Genomic DNA, 16,351 nt, shown 5'->3' with positions numbered 1-16,351 from the left:
GTGGCTGAATTACAAATGTCAATGTTTTCATCTGGTACCTTAGAGGCTATAGCAGAAATACTATATGTGCAGGCTCTTGGATGAGCCTAGTACTCCCTCTCCATCCAGCATTTGCCATTCCACAGAAAAAAAAAAAAAAGAATGAAAATGCATGAATGAAAATGCATGGAAAGCTTATCAACTAAATATTGATTTAGTATCAATCTCCACTGACCCCATGACTCTCTCAAAAAAGAATCTTAATCCACAGAGTGCAGAGATTTTCATATTCAGTAGGAGACACGTTCCAAGCAGTTGGCTCCTGGAATTAGCTCACTAACAGTGAGGGCATATCCTCTAACCACAGACAGGACAGAAGGGAAGAACAGCAATTCCAGCAGGCTTCGTTTTGACTACATAGTCATATAAATGGCCAAATCTTACATCTCGTGCAGACTGGCTCCTGCACACAGACACACATAATGCGCTTATAATGAACAGCGCCCAGTGGGAAATTTTCCAAGTAAAGTACCACTAACAAGCTGCTTTTCTGATCGTTGCTGCTGCTGCTGTTGCTGAAATTGTTTTCCCTGTTAGAATCAGACTTCATCTTCTCCATCTACAGCAGATATGAGAAAAGCATTCCCAAAATCAAGAGCCAAGAGAAAATAAAGAATTGAGAAAAACAACTGCAGAAAAGATAAGTTATTTTAATTACCTTCAGAATTATACAGGGATTCGCTCTGGTGTACATTATAATCCCATTGCTTTGCAGGGTTCGCAGTCGGAGAGCCAACTTGAATTCCTCTTTCTTGCTATTTTCAGAAACACGGTATTTAATGTAGCTATTCCCAGCAAAGCTAAGGGAAGTGTGGCCTGAAACAACCATTTTGAAAAGACACATGTGCTTTTAGTGATACATAAAACAATTCCTCAACTGTTAAGTAATTAATGAATTTATAAAGTTTATGAGAATGACTTGGAAGAAGTAAATAAAACTCATTTTTGATGAGAGAAAACAAAGCTGGCATCTTCTACAAAATATTTCTGCATTTCCTTTTTTTAAACTATTTTTCAGGGGATAGAGGAAAGTTCTATTTCTCCATATTTAAAAATAAAAAAAAAGGGGTTTCTCCAAGTATTCAACACTTTTCAGCTTATACACTCCTGGAGGCACCAGTCTTGCCTAACTGATAACAGAGGGAATCAAAGATGACCACACCTGTACATCAGGCAGCTGAGTTATGGGTGTCAAGTTATGTGTGGGCAGATATCAGCCAAAGCCTTGCAATGAGTCCCCTGCAACCACTGCCCAGGACCACAGTTCAGTATCTGCTGTGCTTGCATCAGGCAATCAGCACAAATCCTCTGTCCTGCAGCCTGGCATTCACTGAAGTCAACAGAAAGCTCTGCTTCACTGCCTGTCCACCTGGCTCTTCATATCCCAGGGAACAACACAGATGCAGAGAACTAGCAGATGTCCTCAAACTTTCTTTTTGGGATAGCATAGTGTTTTCATTAATAAAGGCTGGAATTTTGGTCATCTAAATAGTAAGCAGAAGAGTTAATTATAGAGCTTTGCCCATGGGCAGGAAAACATCTGGCATAACATTTTCTAGGAAAAATCCTGTTTTCTCAGCAGCCTGTTTTACTGAGCTGGTATTCGAGCAAGCCAGTGGGAATTTCCAAACAGAAACTGGATCACAGCCTACATACAGCCCCTTAGCCATAAAGACAAGTATTTATAGGGCTTATAACACACACCCCCCAGTGCCCGTGCTGAGATGGGTTAAGCAGTACATTTTCTGTTAACTTCACTGGTGCCTCTGCCTGACAAAATGAGAATGGCAGCACTTTACTGTCCCAGTTTATCCCCCGTTATGGCTGTGAATGCACCTGAACACTCGCCAAGCTTTCCCGGCGGGCACTGGCAGATGAACGGTCTCCGGTTGGCTTCGTAGCCCACACACTGCATGTCCCCTGGGCACGGCTTCTCCACGCACGGATCCGTGGAGCCTGGGCACAGTGCTCCTGCAACAAGGTAAAACACTGTCAGGGATCCACAGTGTACAGCATCATCTGCTGCAACACAAGAGTAATGAAAGACCATTATTGATCGCACACTTCGGTACAAGCAAAAAAAATGGCTTAATAATAATAACAACAACAACAAAAAAGCCCCAGCAAACCTTCATAGAAAGGAACAGCTTTTGGGCAAGTACACAGCAGAACTGCAATAGCTCTTTTCCAAAGACTGCCCTAAACCCCATGGGAACATATTATAAAAACAAACTATTATGAGCAGTAACTGGTTTATAACTGTGTGTGATAACTCTCAAGCCATTCTTTCTCCCACAAAGCTTCCTGCATGAGGTCTTTAGAAATATGAGTGAAAAAAATTGCTTGAAGCTATGCACTCCTCTTCCCCCAGCACACCCATGAGAAGCAAATCTAAGGAGGTAGAAATGGTCACAGCCCCAAGCCTGCCAGAGTTTAGGAAGCATTTGGACAATGCTCTCAGGAACATGAGGTGATTCTTGGTGGTCCTGTGCAGGGCCAGCAGTTGGACTTCGATGATCCCTGTGGGTCCCTTCCAGTTCAGGATATTCTGTGATTCTAAGCCATGCTTGGGCTACAGTGACACCTGGATTTTTCATTCTCATACTACACAGGACATGCTGCCAGCTTTACCATACAGCACATGCAAATTTGCCCTCTCTCTATGTTCCTTCTGACATTTCTGAGATCTTACCTCCTATCCAGCTTGCTCAGGCTACCAAAACCTGCAGTCCTTTTTTCTAATCTGCAGGGACAGAACTGTACTGACTTTTAAATTTGCTTAAAATACTAGAGAGACACAATTATATGTAGCTTTTTCAGACCCCCCTAAATTCTTTACATCTATCATGCTGAGCATGTCAAGGATTTACTATTTAAAGCCTATCGATGTCAAAAGAATTCTTTGCATTTCATGGGGTATAGCTAAAACTTCAATGTAACTTTTCAAAGTGTCTAATTAAATCTGTTTTGATTGCCCTAATCTTAAAAGATTTGTGCACACTGTCTATAATAATACAAAACATGATACAACTATTGCTGCTTAACACATGAATTTTCAGAAGTATGTGACTTCCACAACAGCTAGCCTTTTCTGGGTTGAAATAAGGTACTTGGGAGATGCAGGGTCAGTTTCTACATTTGGGCATCCAGGTATGGAAGTATGAAGACTACTTACGAAAGTAGTCTTCAAGTGCAGAAAAAAAGGCACTCCTGCCCTTGCTTTTGTTGACTTGCAGCCCCAGCATGAATGGAGGCAAAGGCTATTGCTGGGAATGAACAGACAACTTTTCTTTTGTTTATCAAGTTAATTTATTTAAGACATGTAGGTGATGAATTCAATGATAAAAAACACCTTCCTACCTATTGCTTTCCGAATATTGGCAGTTCTTGTATATTGCAGGATCCATATTGTAGGATCCTTATCAGATTCAAAAACTAGTTTATTTTTTGAGCACATTATTTTATTTACAGTTTATAAAGGAAGGAATCAACCTGTCATGGAGTACATCTCCAAAAGTAATGAAAGAAAGAATCTTACTGCTCTCACACTTTTGTACAAGCCAAGCAGGGCTCATAGTAAGCATAGCTGAAATTACCTGACACTGTTAGTATTTTCTGGGAGAAGAAAAATTACTACTGTAGCTTTCAAAGTGGACATGGGCTGACTACAAATATGGCAATTACTGTAAATGTCCTCCTTGATGTACAGCACAGTCAATTTAATGTTTAACATCCTCTCCTCCTTTATCAAACATTTGTTTGAGAGGTCTATGGAGTAAAAGATTTACAGTACTGCTGGTAGCACTGTTAGAAAATGATGCATGGCAATCTTTATTAATCACATTAGTAGGTAACATTAACAGGAGTAACAGCTGCAATACACAGTCACACTTTAGGCCTTATAGAATCAAGAAAAAACTGTCATAGGGTTCTGGACTACAGATTATTATTTTATGTAAATGTAAGATCGGTAGAATTTAACAGAGAATATGATGTTTTCTATACTTTGCTTTGTTTGGCTTTTTTTTTTTAGAATAAAACTCCTAATTTCTTAGAATTCAATGGCAAGCAACAATTATTTCTGAAATTATAATGGGTTGTAAAAAAATCTACAGGCTGCTTTTTATTTTCGCCTTGGTTGTTTTAGCTATTTTAACTCATTCTTATGTGACAAATACACAGCCTTCTAGTGTCAGCAGAGTATATCTCTTCTTTGAACAAACTTAAACCTTCAGTGAGGCTGCAATTCAAGTGAGCCTCTGTGTAGCTGACAGACATGCCATTTGGACTAAAGCCCCACAGCTCGTCACTGTGCAGCAGAAAGAGACACTGAGATTTCCAAATGTGGCTCTGCAAATTTTCACATCCCCTAACCTATGACTGTATCCTTGACATGAAGCAAAAAAGGAACAGCTTCCTTTGTTATCCACCTCTGCCAGGTTTTTTTTTTATCTGATTCAAACTCTGATTTGTACTTTAGAGCCATCCTTTCACATTCAGAAAATATATGGAAAAGATCTAACGTACTCTGTGCAATGGTGGAAAGAACTGTTTATCCTGAACGGCCAAGAATACTCCTTCTGGTAAACTACAAGGAAACCAACTTTTTATTCATCCTGCTGCAGCAGGATTTCATAGCTGTCACAAAACTTTAAAATATTCAGACTTGCTAGAAGTGCTTTATGCCTGTCTGCATGGTTATAAGTACATAAGCCACAAATCTGCATTATTGCATTGCCCCAGCTAACACACATTTTCAGGCTGATTTCACAACTATGAGGAGCAAAATTGTAAAATTGTTCAAGGTTACGTTGTCCACATCAAAGATTTACAGCCTGAGTTTAAATAAAATTATTCTAATGTTGCATTTCCACTCCAAAGAGCAGTCTATTTTCCATCCAATAAAAGATTCAAGAAATATAGGTTCAAATTGATCTTTTTTTTTTTCTAGGCAGGTCCAGACAATCTGCAGCATTCTCTTGAAACTCACATTAGTATTAATAAAAACTGTTCTTTACAAGGTGCCACAGAAACACACGAGCTAGCATCAAGCAGTGCGTGGCAGGAAAAGGTGGAATAGACCCACTTGATTTTGACAGATCATCTTCAGTTTAATTCTCTAAAAGAAGATAAAGGTATTTCAATCTTCTAACCAATATACTGAGGCAGAAAACACTGTTCCATTGCAAGAGGAGAGATTTATTTAATTCCTATTCCTTCCAAAAATGAACACTTCTAGGATTGTAAATATATTTTGAAAATTGAGTGCTTCAAGAATTTTAACTTCAGCCTTGTGATATTAAGTGGTTTTCCATCAGCCCAGTCTCCTGAATCTGTATGAGTACTACAAAGACTCTGCTTTTTCACTTATATGAAAAAAGCTTGAAAGGAGGGAGATTCCTGAAAGCTGGAGCTGCAGGAACACAGGGACAAAACCTTCCTTGGACAAAGGTGACATGAAACAGAACACAGCCAGATCTAACCAAGTTATCTGCAGTTCTCTGTTCCCAGCACAGACCTTTTCCTCCAATTTTCCTTGCCAGGAGAATTCCAGGCTCATTAATATGCATGTGTGTGCTTCCTGAAAATGGGAAAAGCACTGTTGTACACATAAGAACCAGGTTGCTGATGCCCAGTCCTTCACAGCATCCAGGACTCTTTCAGAGGCAATGTGTGCTCTGTGGAGCTGAGGCCAAAAATCACCTCTGAAGAACAGTTCCTTTACTATCAGCAGATCCTCACAGTCTATGATTTCCTTCTGTCAAAGTATTCAGAAAATACTAAAAGTGGCTTCATAAAGTCTGAATTATCTTGTTTCATGAGAAAATGGTCCAAGGCTGCTGTTCTCTTGATTAAATAATGTGGATGTGTCTGCATTTTTGTTGAACACTCCTGGGTCAATTAGAAAAATTCTTTCAAACTATTAGGCCGGAACCATATTAAACATTTGAAATAGAATTCATCTCATCTAACTTTAGGGTATCTGACTGATTTTAGACATCTAGGGAGAGATGTATCACATTATTAAAAATACCTCCTTTTTCCCACTATCTGCAAATGGGGCCTGGAGTGACCAGGACAGATGTAGATATAGGTCCATATTTGTCAAGACTATTTCAATCCATTCTTTGCTCTGGAACTTATTAGCATACCAACACTTTTGTAAGATCATAATGCACAACAACTCTAGAGCAAAGCAGTCCCAACAAAACCTGCTCTGCCCCTGCACTTTTGTCTCAACACAAAAGAATTACTTTGCATCATGAAAAAATACGGAATAGATTTTTGCCTCTGAAAAATGAGAATGCCGTGAGAAATGTTTTACAGGAACATATTTATTCCATTCCTCCTACATTTATTTCTCCCTGACAGATGTTTGCATACCTCATGCCATGTGATGGGAGGTTGGTAATTGCAGAGCCCCTCTGGTCACGCTGACACAAACCCCAGTTTGTGACAATATTTTTCATACAAACACAAACAGATGAGCAAAAAATCTAAGGAGACAGTGTGTTATTGGAAAACTCTTTAGTTCAATTTTATTGATTTAAAAGCTAAGATTGATGCATGTGAACTTTTGAACTTACCCTTCCAGAGATGAGCAGCTGAAACTCCAAAGTTCGCCACTGCCTACTTTACTGTCTCCCTGCATTTTCACATTAGATAACTCTGTTTGCTCACAAAGGTAATCTAGGCAAGTTATGCACAGCTGGCATGCATAAATTGTGCATATCTGTGACATCTGCCAGTGGACAAAAACACTCCAAGTATGACACATATTTCAAGAATGAGTGAATTAGTTCAAACTCAAGCTTTCTGGGCCATAATTGAATCAGATCTCTGGAAACATATGCAGTATTTTAATGGCTTTTTCATAATACAAGGTATTAATATTTACTGGATGTGGAACTATTTTAGCAACAACGGAAGTGTAATACTTTTATTACACTGCTAATATCTTGCTAATGCTGTCTTGTTAAATAAGCCAAAACAAATTGTGCACTTTTTCCAGAATTGCTGCATCTGTGCATTTATTTATAAGAACTACTGATGGAAGAAGTATTGCATTTTCCAACTCTTTTACTCTAGTCTTTAGCTTTCATGGAAGCAAAACTACCCATACATGCTCTATTATGCTCTCACAGGTCTGTGTCATCTCCTATGTGAGAAAACACAGTGTGTTTGCCTAAATACCAAAATATTTACTGTGGCTCCTTTAATTAAAAACAGTAGAAGAGGATTAAGCATTAACTAATGAAGAGAAGGCCCAAAGCATAAATTTTTGCTTCCCACCAAGGTGTATTATTTCTGTGCAAGTAAGAGACGCCAAGGTGTTCACCTCTTTGGCAACTCTACCTAACACAGCAGCTCTGGACATTTTTTTACTACAGGCTGTAGGCAGGCTGTATGTGCTCAACCCCACCCCAAATCGTGGGGATCCCCCATGGGAAATCCCCACTTAGTGCCTCAGACAGGAGCAATGGGAACCCCTCTGGCTTTTCAGCAGGACCAGGACAGGCTGCCTGCTGCAAGTGTTCCCACACAGCAGTCTTCAAGGCCATGACAAATGGCCCAGAGGCTGAGGGCCACAGGCGCTCTCAGAACCACACTGCCTCTCCAGCAGCCTGTCATCCATTTTGAGGATTGACTGGTACATGACAGAAAAATTTGGAAATCACTGTCCCAGCTGAATTTCTGTGCTTCCATTGCAAGCTCGCTGTGCCAGGAGAGCTGCTGGGTCAGAACTGTGCTGCACTGCAAAGTCCCTTTTTTGGAGTTAAACTAAGGGATTATGAGGCAGAGGGAATAATACATCATTATTGATTTTAATAGGTAGTGAAATGAAATGATAAACAGTGAAAATTTTGGCTGCCAAAAAACCAATTTCTGACTGTGAGGACTATCACTATCCCCATGGAGATGAGGATTTGTGATTTCTTGATACAAAAGCGAGACTAAGTTTTAATTTAGAGAATATAAAGAAGTTTGGCAGACAGTGTTCCCGCACTGGCTCCTGGACCTGACTGGAGGATATTGCAGCATTGTCCCTTTTAAATCTGTGAAAATCCTTTACTTCAGAGCCTTTCATGTGTAACAAAATGCTGACTATTGTTATGATAGATATGTCTATTTGAAACTTATAAGACTCTTTGTTAAAGAGTGGACAGATAGTCTGCTCTTGAATATACCTCAGATAGAGATCATGGTATTTTTTCAGAATTGAACTTCTTTGCCACTATTATCCATGTGCTACAGGAAGAAAAATGATTTCTGGTTAAGTTTTATGCAATTTATGCCTATTTTCATCCCCACCGAGGTCAGTGGTAAAACATGAAGACCTGCTGACTGCTGCAGAAACAAAGGTTGGTTATTGAGGGCTATGGCTGCTGAATTCTTGTATTGCTCTGTGTGTGTGCGCATGTGTGCTTAAGATGAGGGAGACTTAGATGTATTGATTTTACAGCAGCTTTTTTCTCTGCTCTTAAATGAAGTGGAATGAGGAGCAAATAGCCTGGCAAACAAAAGAAAGAGAGCCAGTATTACAACTGCCCGAGGTTTTAAAATCCAAGCACAGAATCATACAGAAGCTTGGCTTGTCAGTCTCTCTGTCATATGCCCATGTGAAATCTCTGCCAAAATGTGGAGCAGCCCGAAACCCACTCTGTCCCCTACTGCAGCATTAAAGGTCAGGCAAAGTGCTTGCTAATAAAATACTTCATTGGTTTTTGTGGCTGTCTGCAGCAATGGGACTGAGAAAGGCCTTTCCACCTGCCTGGCTTAGGTCAGGGGTGCTTTTCCTTGGAGACTGCTGGTGCATTGCTGGAGAGCAGGCTGCTCTGCTGCAGTCACAATCCAGGTTTATTCCAGTGGTGGCACCAACTGATTGGGAAACTACATCCCTCCCTCTCCTGGTCCTTCCTCTCCCACTCCTTCCCCTCCCCTGGAAGCTGGCTGATTGCAGAGCCTCCAGGAAAGCGGTCTTTGTCGTAGAAGGCCAAAGTTCATAAACTTCCATTTACATCAGTAAACACGAACAATTCTTCCCGAGCCTGAGAAATCAATTCCCACAAGGCATCAGCCAGTCGTGCTTTAGTGGACTGAATTGAAATGCCCCTTCTAATCTGCATCAGAGGAATAAAAAGGATCCCATCGCATAATGTGCGGCGATGGGAGGGGAAGAGGGGGCAGTACTCACCATTGCACATGCAGCGCACATTCCTGTAAAAGCGGGGGCACACAAAACTAATTCGCGCCGTGCTGTAAGTCATCAGGGAGTGTGAATCAATAGACAGACTTTGCTCACAGTGCTGTTCGTGACAATCCAGTCCGGAGCAATTCTTCTCCAAGATAGCAGAAATACGAATCACATTTTCCAAGTGTCTCCTCGCATTGGTAAGCTTCTGGATCAAATAGGCAGGCTTATAGAAGCCGCCACTGTGCATCTGAACGGCGAACAGCATGTCGAGCTGGCTGCTGCCCGCCACCGGCTGAATGCTGATGATGTGCAGGCTGTCCTGCTTCTGGGAGAGCACCGCGTTGCGCAGGGTGCGCCTGAACCCGTGCATGTGCAGGCCCACAAAGTCTTCCGGGGAAACGTTCTCGAAGCGGATGGTGACCGTGTTCTGCAGCATTTCCTGCAGCAGCTGCTCCACGTGCACCACCACGTCGATGGGCACCTGGAAGCGGCCGTCGCTCACGGAGACATTCAGGACGTACTTGCCGTTGTCCAGCCCTCCGAGGGCGATGATCTTCCCGTCATGGCTGTTGACCTTGAACAAACTTTTCTGCTCTGATTTTAGGGTGTATGTGAGGACATCGTACACATCCTGATCTGTGGCATGAATTTTCCCAATGACTCCTCCGGGAAAATCATCTTCCATGGTGACAATGAAAATCTCCAGTGGAATGGCGGTTGGTTTATGAATGCTCTCTTCAATAACCCTCACCTGAACATAGGTATGGGAAACCTGCTGAGGCTTCCCAGAGTCCTTTGCCTAATGTAATTTAGAAAAAAAAAAAAAACCAAAAAAAAAGAAAAAAATAAGAAATAAAACCACACACGGAACACAGCCTGCAACCGTAACTTCTTGCTATGTATATTCTCACAGAATCAATAACTCTGGAAAGAAGTTCTCAAACAACGCTCAAATGCATTTACCAAATACATATGTAAAGAAGTGTCTCAGCCATTTCTAGAAGTGGAACTTACAAACTCTTTAGGGAAGCACTGATCTCTAAGTGGATTGCAGAGAGAAATGTGTCAGCAGAATGTCTCATTACTCAAACTGAAATGTTCCCAGGATCCCACAGCTATCACTCGTCATCTTTACAACAGAGAATATACCAACAACATGGTACATTCAGCTCCAAACACAGTTTGGGCTCACTTCTACCCTGGAGAAGAGACTGAATTCCAGTGAAATATTGGCCTTCTGCATTGCTTGGTATGCTCCAAAGCACTCCACACCCTGCTTAGTTTGTGTGGATGTGAGGGAGTTCAGAATTTTTCTACAGCATTCTGTCCTTCTTCCTGAAGCAACCAAGAAAAACATGCTTGACATAAATAACATTTATCATCCTCCAAAAATGAAATAGGTGCTTGTGCTGTTACTAATGATAAAATATGAGAGCAGCACTGCAGTTGGAAAGATGACTGGATGACCCAGAGCAGGTATTATAGCATCATTTGCACTATTTTTATAGAGAGCAAAAGAGCAAGTCTGACAAAAAACCCAAGGCCATCTTGACAGAAAGGTGTGCAAACTTGAATCAGGGTCCTTTCCTACAATAAGAAAAATGCTTTATTGCAGTCCCTATTACGATATACTGCTCCACACATTTATTTGCTTCAGAGAAGAACAGAAGACTAAACTGTCACTAGGCAGAGATGTGGGACATGTTCAAAGATCTTTGTATTTGGACACAGGAGGAAAATTTACAAGCTGAATGAAAAACTGGGAGGATGACAACAGTAATACGGACACTACTACAAGCACATTGGTAACTCTTAAGACACTCTAAAATTTATTTATCTTCACTCATAAAAGAGCTGTGTGGAGTATTTAAAAATATTTTATATATGTGTGCAGACAAAAGCCCATGTACATAGAGAAGAGATTAGGTCTCATTCCATTTTCTATTTTAACATTAATTCTTAATAAACCTCATATAGTGGAGAAATCTGATAGTGGAAAAGAGAAAGCAGCACTCTGGCACATATGGATGGAAAGAAACACTTCTATGGTCTAAACATAACAGGAAACAATACAATATGTTTTCACTGCAGAAATCCCTGAAGAAAATAATACTGGGAGAAATCATGCCTCCACAATCCAACAGCATGGTTTTCTGAGCATGTTGGTGCATCTCAGACATGGTGGTGTGTCTAATATTTCACTTATATGAAATATATGGATCTCTAAACCTGGTGGATGCTGCTCAAAAAAGAAAGAAAGAAAGAAAGAAAGAAAGAAAGAAAGAAAGAAAGAAAGAAAGAAAGAAAGAAAGAAAGAAAGAAAGAAAGAAAGAAAGAAAGAGAAAGAAAGAAAGAAAGAAAGAAAGAAAGAAAGAAAGAAAGAAAGAAAGAAAGAAAGAAAGAAAGAAAGAAAGAGAAAGAAAGAAAGAAAGAAAGAAAGAGAAAGAAAGAAAGAAAGAAAGAAAGAAAGGTGATGATTTTTTATTTCCCTACAAGGCTAAAAGATAGGTTTCAAGAATATTAAATGGCAAACTTGTAAAACTTTGATTTGAACTGTTAGTTAGCATCAGAGCCTGTATTTTGTGAATTGTAACCAACAATTGCCTCTAAGGATGCTACTGCTGTGAACATCATTAAATGTGGTTGTAAAGGAACAGACAGGCTGTACTTAGAGAGATCAACCCCAGCAAAGCAAGTAGAGGAAGCAAGAATTTCAGACACAGCTTATGGGACCATGACTCATTTCAGTGAAGAGGTTCATTCCCTAGACCTGCATATTTATTGAACCCTAATACATCTTCTCTGCCAGACCTGAGAAATGTGGACAAATTACTTTTGGATTTACAGGTTTTGGCAATCAAAATTACCCTGGTTACAAAGCTTCTCAGCGATTATTCTAAAGCTAAGTTTGAGCTGGACTTCTATTGCATGTCTTATTTTGACATTCTTTAAAAGCTAAGTTGACCTTGGAAATGTGATTTCATGAATTCTTGGAAGGCTTCCAAAAATTTATGATTAAATTTATGACTTAAAAGCAGAAATTATTTTCCTTCCTAAAGCAGTATTTTGCAGTCACTTGTTCTGGGGTGTATATATATGTATATAATGCATTTTTCTCATTTTCTTTCCTTAGCCACAGAAAAAAATGATGAAAATCTTAAACCATAACGTTTGCTGCTCAGAGCTGGTTGCTGCTCAGAAAATTCATTTCATGCCAAGGAAATTGGAAAGGTGGCTGGCTACCTATTTATATTTACATGAAACCAGGTTTAAGAACATCAAAGAAAATATTCTGCATTGTGCATTTGCAAACTGGAATGTGTGGTATTTACTCGCAGAATACAGCGCATTAAAAACAACTCACACAGGGAAAGTACAGGCTACCTACCACTAAGAGGTTTTTTTGTTTCAGTGTAGAATGCAGATGTAAAAATCAAGTCTTACCTGCACGCAGAGCACATACTCAGTTGAGACCATGTGCTTGAAGATGACTGCAGACCTCAAAACGCCATGAGGGTCCAGTGTAAACTCCTCCTCTTCATTTCCAGTGAGGATGGTGAAGGTAAAAGGGGGGCCATTGTGAAAAGAGTCTTTGTCTGTCACTACCAGCTGCAAAATGCTTGTGCCCACTGGTTTATTTTCCTTTACACATATACACAGCGTATAAAGAAAAGGATTAAAATGATACATATTGCAAGCATGAAATAGCACATTTTTCTATCCTGAATATTCACAGAATCACAGAATCACAGAATTTTCAAGACTGGAAGAGACCTATAAGATCATCTAGTCCAGCCGATGTTCTAACTGTTCAGCTAGATCATGGCAGCAAGTGCCACATCCAGTCTTTTTTTAAATTCTTCAAGGGATGATGCCTCTACCACCTCACTGGGTAAATGATTCCAGTTTCTGACCACTCTTTCTGTGAAGTATTTCCTTCTTACTTCTAACTTACATCTAGCTTGACGCAACTTGAGACTGTGTCCTCTTGTTCTATCCGTTGTCGCCCAGAGAAAGAGGCCGACCCCCAGCTCACCACAGCCACCCTTCAGGAAGTTGTAGAGAGTGATGAGGTCACCCCTGAGTCTCCTTTTCTCCAGGCTGAACAACCCCAGCTCCCTCAGTCGCTCTTCATATGGCTTGTGTTCCAAGCCCCTTATTAGTTTCGTTGCTCTCCTCTGGACACGCTCAAGTAACTCAACGTCCCTCTTAAAGTGAGGGGCCCAGAACTGGATACAGTACTCCAAGTGAGGCCTCACCAGTGCCGAGTACAGGGGAAGAATGACCTCTCTGTTCCTGCTGGCCATACCATTTCTGATACTGGCCAGGATGGCATTGGCCCTCTTGGCTACCTGGGCACATTGCTGGCTCATATTCAATCGACTGTCAACCAGCACCCCCAGGTCCCTTTCCACCTGGGCACTATCCAGCCACTCCATCCCCAGCTTGTATCGGTACAGGGGATTATTATGGCCGAAGTGCAATACTCGGCATTCAACTGAATGCTCTTTGCTGGCATTTCACAAGCTGAGCTTTGTTGACACCGCTTACGCCCCATGGACCAGCGGCAGAGATGAAGGAACCCGCCACACCTCCAGGGCCTGCTGGGCTCTCTCTGATACTCTGTCGGATCAGAACTGACTAAAAGTCAAGACTCACACCCAGAGCAAGGTATAAAGAAGTGTGAACTTATCCCCAGAGCAGACATTTTGAGGTTGGAGTACCTGGTGCAGCAGGGATGAATGTTAAAATGCGTGACAGATGCTGTGGTTAAGGAGCCTCAGCAAACAGAAACTTATCAAAAAACTCAAGAAAGATTTGTTTATATTTTCCTTTAGATAAGATCACTTGATACATGTTTTGCAGATAGAACATCAAAAGGTACTTAACTGAAACCAAATGCCCATGCATTTTAAAAGTCAGAGAAGTTTTTGATGTGCAGGAGAAACTTACTTGAATTACAGCTGTGTAGTTAGCTGGAGTAAACATAGGGCTGTTATCATTCACATCAGAAATGTCCACATTGACCGTCACAGATGAAGACAAAGGAGGGGTACCACTGTCTCTTGCCTGGACAACTAATGAATAGCCAGATATCTGAAAAAAGGTGAAAACATTAAATCATTGTGAAAATGGCCCTAAATTTTAACCCAGGTTCTTTACATTCAATGCACCACCATCCATATTTTAAGGAAATCTGTTTGGCCTCATTACCTTCCTGCCCTTAGTATAGCATTATCCTATTTATCACCATATTGTGCCCCTACTTCTGTTTTAAAAGGCTACCAATAAACATAACAGCTTCATTGTATTAAAATAATTGCATCAGATAAAGTATTCCTGAAACAAAGGGGCAGACAGAAAATAAATGACAGATAATATCTGAACTCATCCATTAGTCCTGTAAGCTTACATTTCCATCTCTCCTAGGCGTCCGCTGGGATAAGTGACCTGATTCTATTTATCTTACAGTTGGTTTCCAAGATATTATATAAATTGCTTATTAGAGCCAGCATCAGTTTGACACATACTGTTTCTAAAGCGGTGATGGAGAGCCAAGAAAAAGTTCACAGGCAGTTGGCTTAAACACACTGTAAAACATTTGGGAGTACGAGGGACAACAGTCTCTGTAGCAACAGAATATTATCCACCACTCTGCAGAAGATAAGTGGGCTTGAGTCTGCTTTTTTGCAACAGACACAAAACAGTGCAGTGCAGGCAGTTCAGTGCATCATCCACAGGCCCTCTACACACATATGTGCCCGTGTGTGAGGTGTGAGCATATGTGACAACTTGCAAAAGCTCTGTCTATGCACAGTTTATGGATGACAGTTGGATTTTCCGAACTGCATCCTTATGTTGGCTTCCTTAGGTCTTACAACTGCTTTTTACTGTACATTGCTCCTTGCTCTGCAGGGAAAGCTGCTGACACGTCTGCCCCTGAATCCTCCCACAGCAGAGCAAGAGAAGGGCAAAACATGCCAGATACAACACTCTGCTCCACCCTCTCAGTGCAGGGCTGGAAAGGGGAAAAGCACGGCCCTGCAGAGGGGAACAAGACAACGTTAAAGGGGCTTTTTTGGGAAGGGCATGTGAGGGAAGGAAATCCAAATACATTTGAAAAATGACAGCTTTTTTTATGGTAGGGAGGAGCTCAGACCTAGCACACAAAATAAGGGTGCTCTTCTGGGATGGGGGACAAAACAAAAGGAAACATGTTTTTGGGGGGCTTGTATGGAAGAGATAGACTGTGATTTGGTGGGGGCAAAGTGACACAGGAGGGAAGAGCAATCCTGAGCTATGGAAAGTCAAGTAACTTGAGTAAGAGAATTAGAATCTGTTTTTTAACTGTAATTTCCACTGCTAGCTAAAACCAGAGAGTTTTGTAGAATCTCTCCCAGTTTTTTTTTACTGTGTTCCCTTTCATTTCAATGTATCCCAGAAAGGCAGATGGCAAAAGTCATGGTCTCTGTGTGGTTACAGCTCTGGAAATAAGTTCTCTTAAACCACTGAATCCTGGGAGTCAGCACTACCTTTGGGGATCTACAGCAGATGGGGCATCATACATAATTTTCCCTGAAGGGGTCAGAAACACCTGTGTCTAGGAAATGTGCCAAGGAAGCAAAGAAAAAGACAATATAACAGCTTATTTTAACTGAGGGAAACTTTGGAAAATGCAGACCTAACACAGCTGGCATTACACATGCACACTCTTGTGAAGGTAAGTGTGTGTATCTGAATGCAGCTGCACATCAGAAACTAGAAAAAGTCGTATTAAGGAACTCAGCCTGTGCTTCTATTACAGCCAACTTGTAACATGCACAGTCATTGTTACTCCTGTTTTACACAGTCATTGGTAAAGTCATTCTACCACCAAAGACGAACAATTGCATTCTGCTTTTGTCATAATACAGAAAGAGGTTTTTGCCACTGTTTTAAGAAGCAAGATTTGCTTCCAGTAAAGAGCTTCTTCAGCTGAGCCCATATTCTGAAGGTAGCAATCTGCTTCCCCAGTTTTGTGGGTGCATTGCTGAGAGGCAGGAGGCACAGATTTCCTTATGTGCTGCAAGGTTTCTGAAGCCATGCAGCACTCTTCTGCCCTGCTAGCAGCACAGG

At 41.0% G+C, this 16,351-nt stretch overlaps 1 protein-coding gene across 1 annotated transcript in view; it reads right to left on the bottom strand.

The window, feature by feature from the left end:
- FAT3 (FAT atypical cadherin 3) overlaps positions 1-16,351 on the bottom strand; it is a 393,636-nt gene that overhangs the window by 28,678 nt on the left and 348,607 nt on the right. Inside the window, exons 18-22 of the mRNA XM_058825430.1 lie at positions 14,189-14,332; positions 12,680-12,877; positions 9,236-10,034; positions 1,876-2,010; positions 698-855 (exon numbers count right to left, since the gene is read on the bottom strand). Of these exons, the coding sequence (XP_058681413.1) occupies positions 698-855; positions 1,876-2,010; positions 9,236-10,034; positions 12,680-12,877; positions 14,189-14,332 (1,434 nt within the window). The remainder of the gene's footprint in view (positions 1-697; positions 856-1,875; positions 2,011-9,235; positions 10,035-12,679; positions 12,878-14,188; positions 14,333-16,351) is intronic.

Source organism: Ammospiza caudacuta, chromosome 2 (assembly GCF_027887145.1).
Source record: "Ammospiza caudacuta isolate bAmmCau1 chromosome 2, bAmmCau1.pri, whole genome shotgun sequence".
NCBI classification, from domain to species: domain Eukaryota; kingdom Metazoa; phylum Chordata; class Aves; order Passeriformes; family Passerellidae; genus Ammospiza; species Ammospiza caudacuta.
Note: the sequence above shows the minus strand (reverse complement) of the source record. Positions and strands in the feature narration are given on the sequence as shown.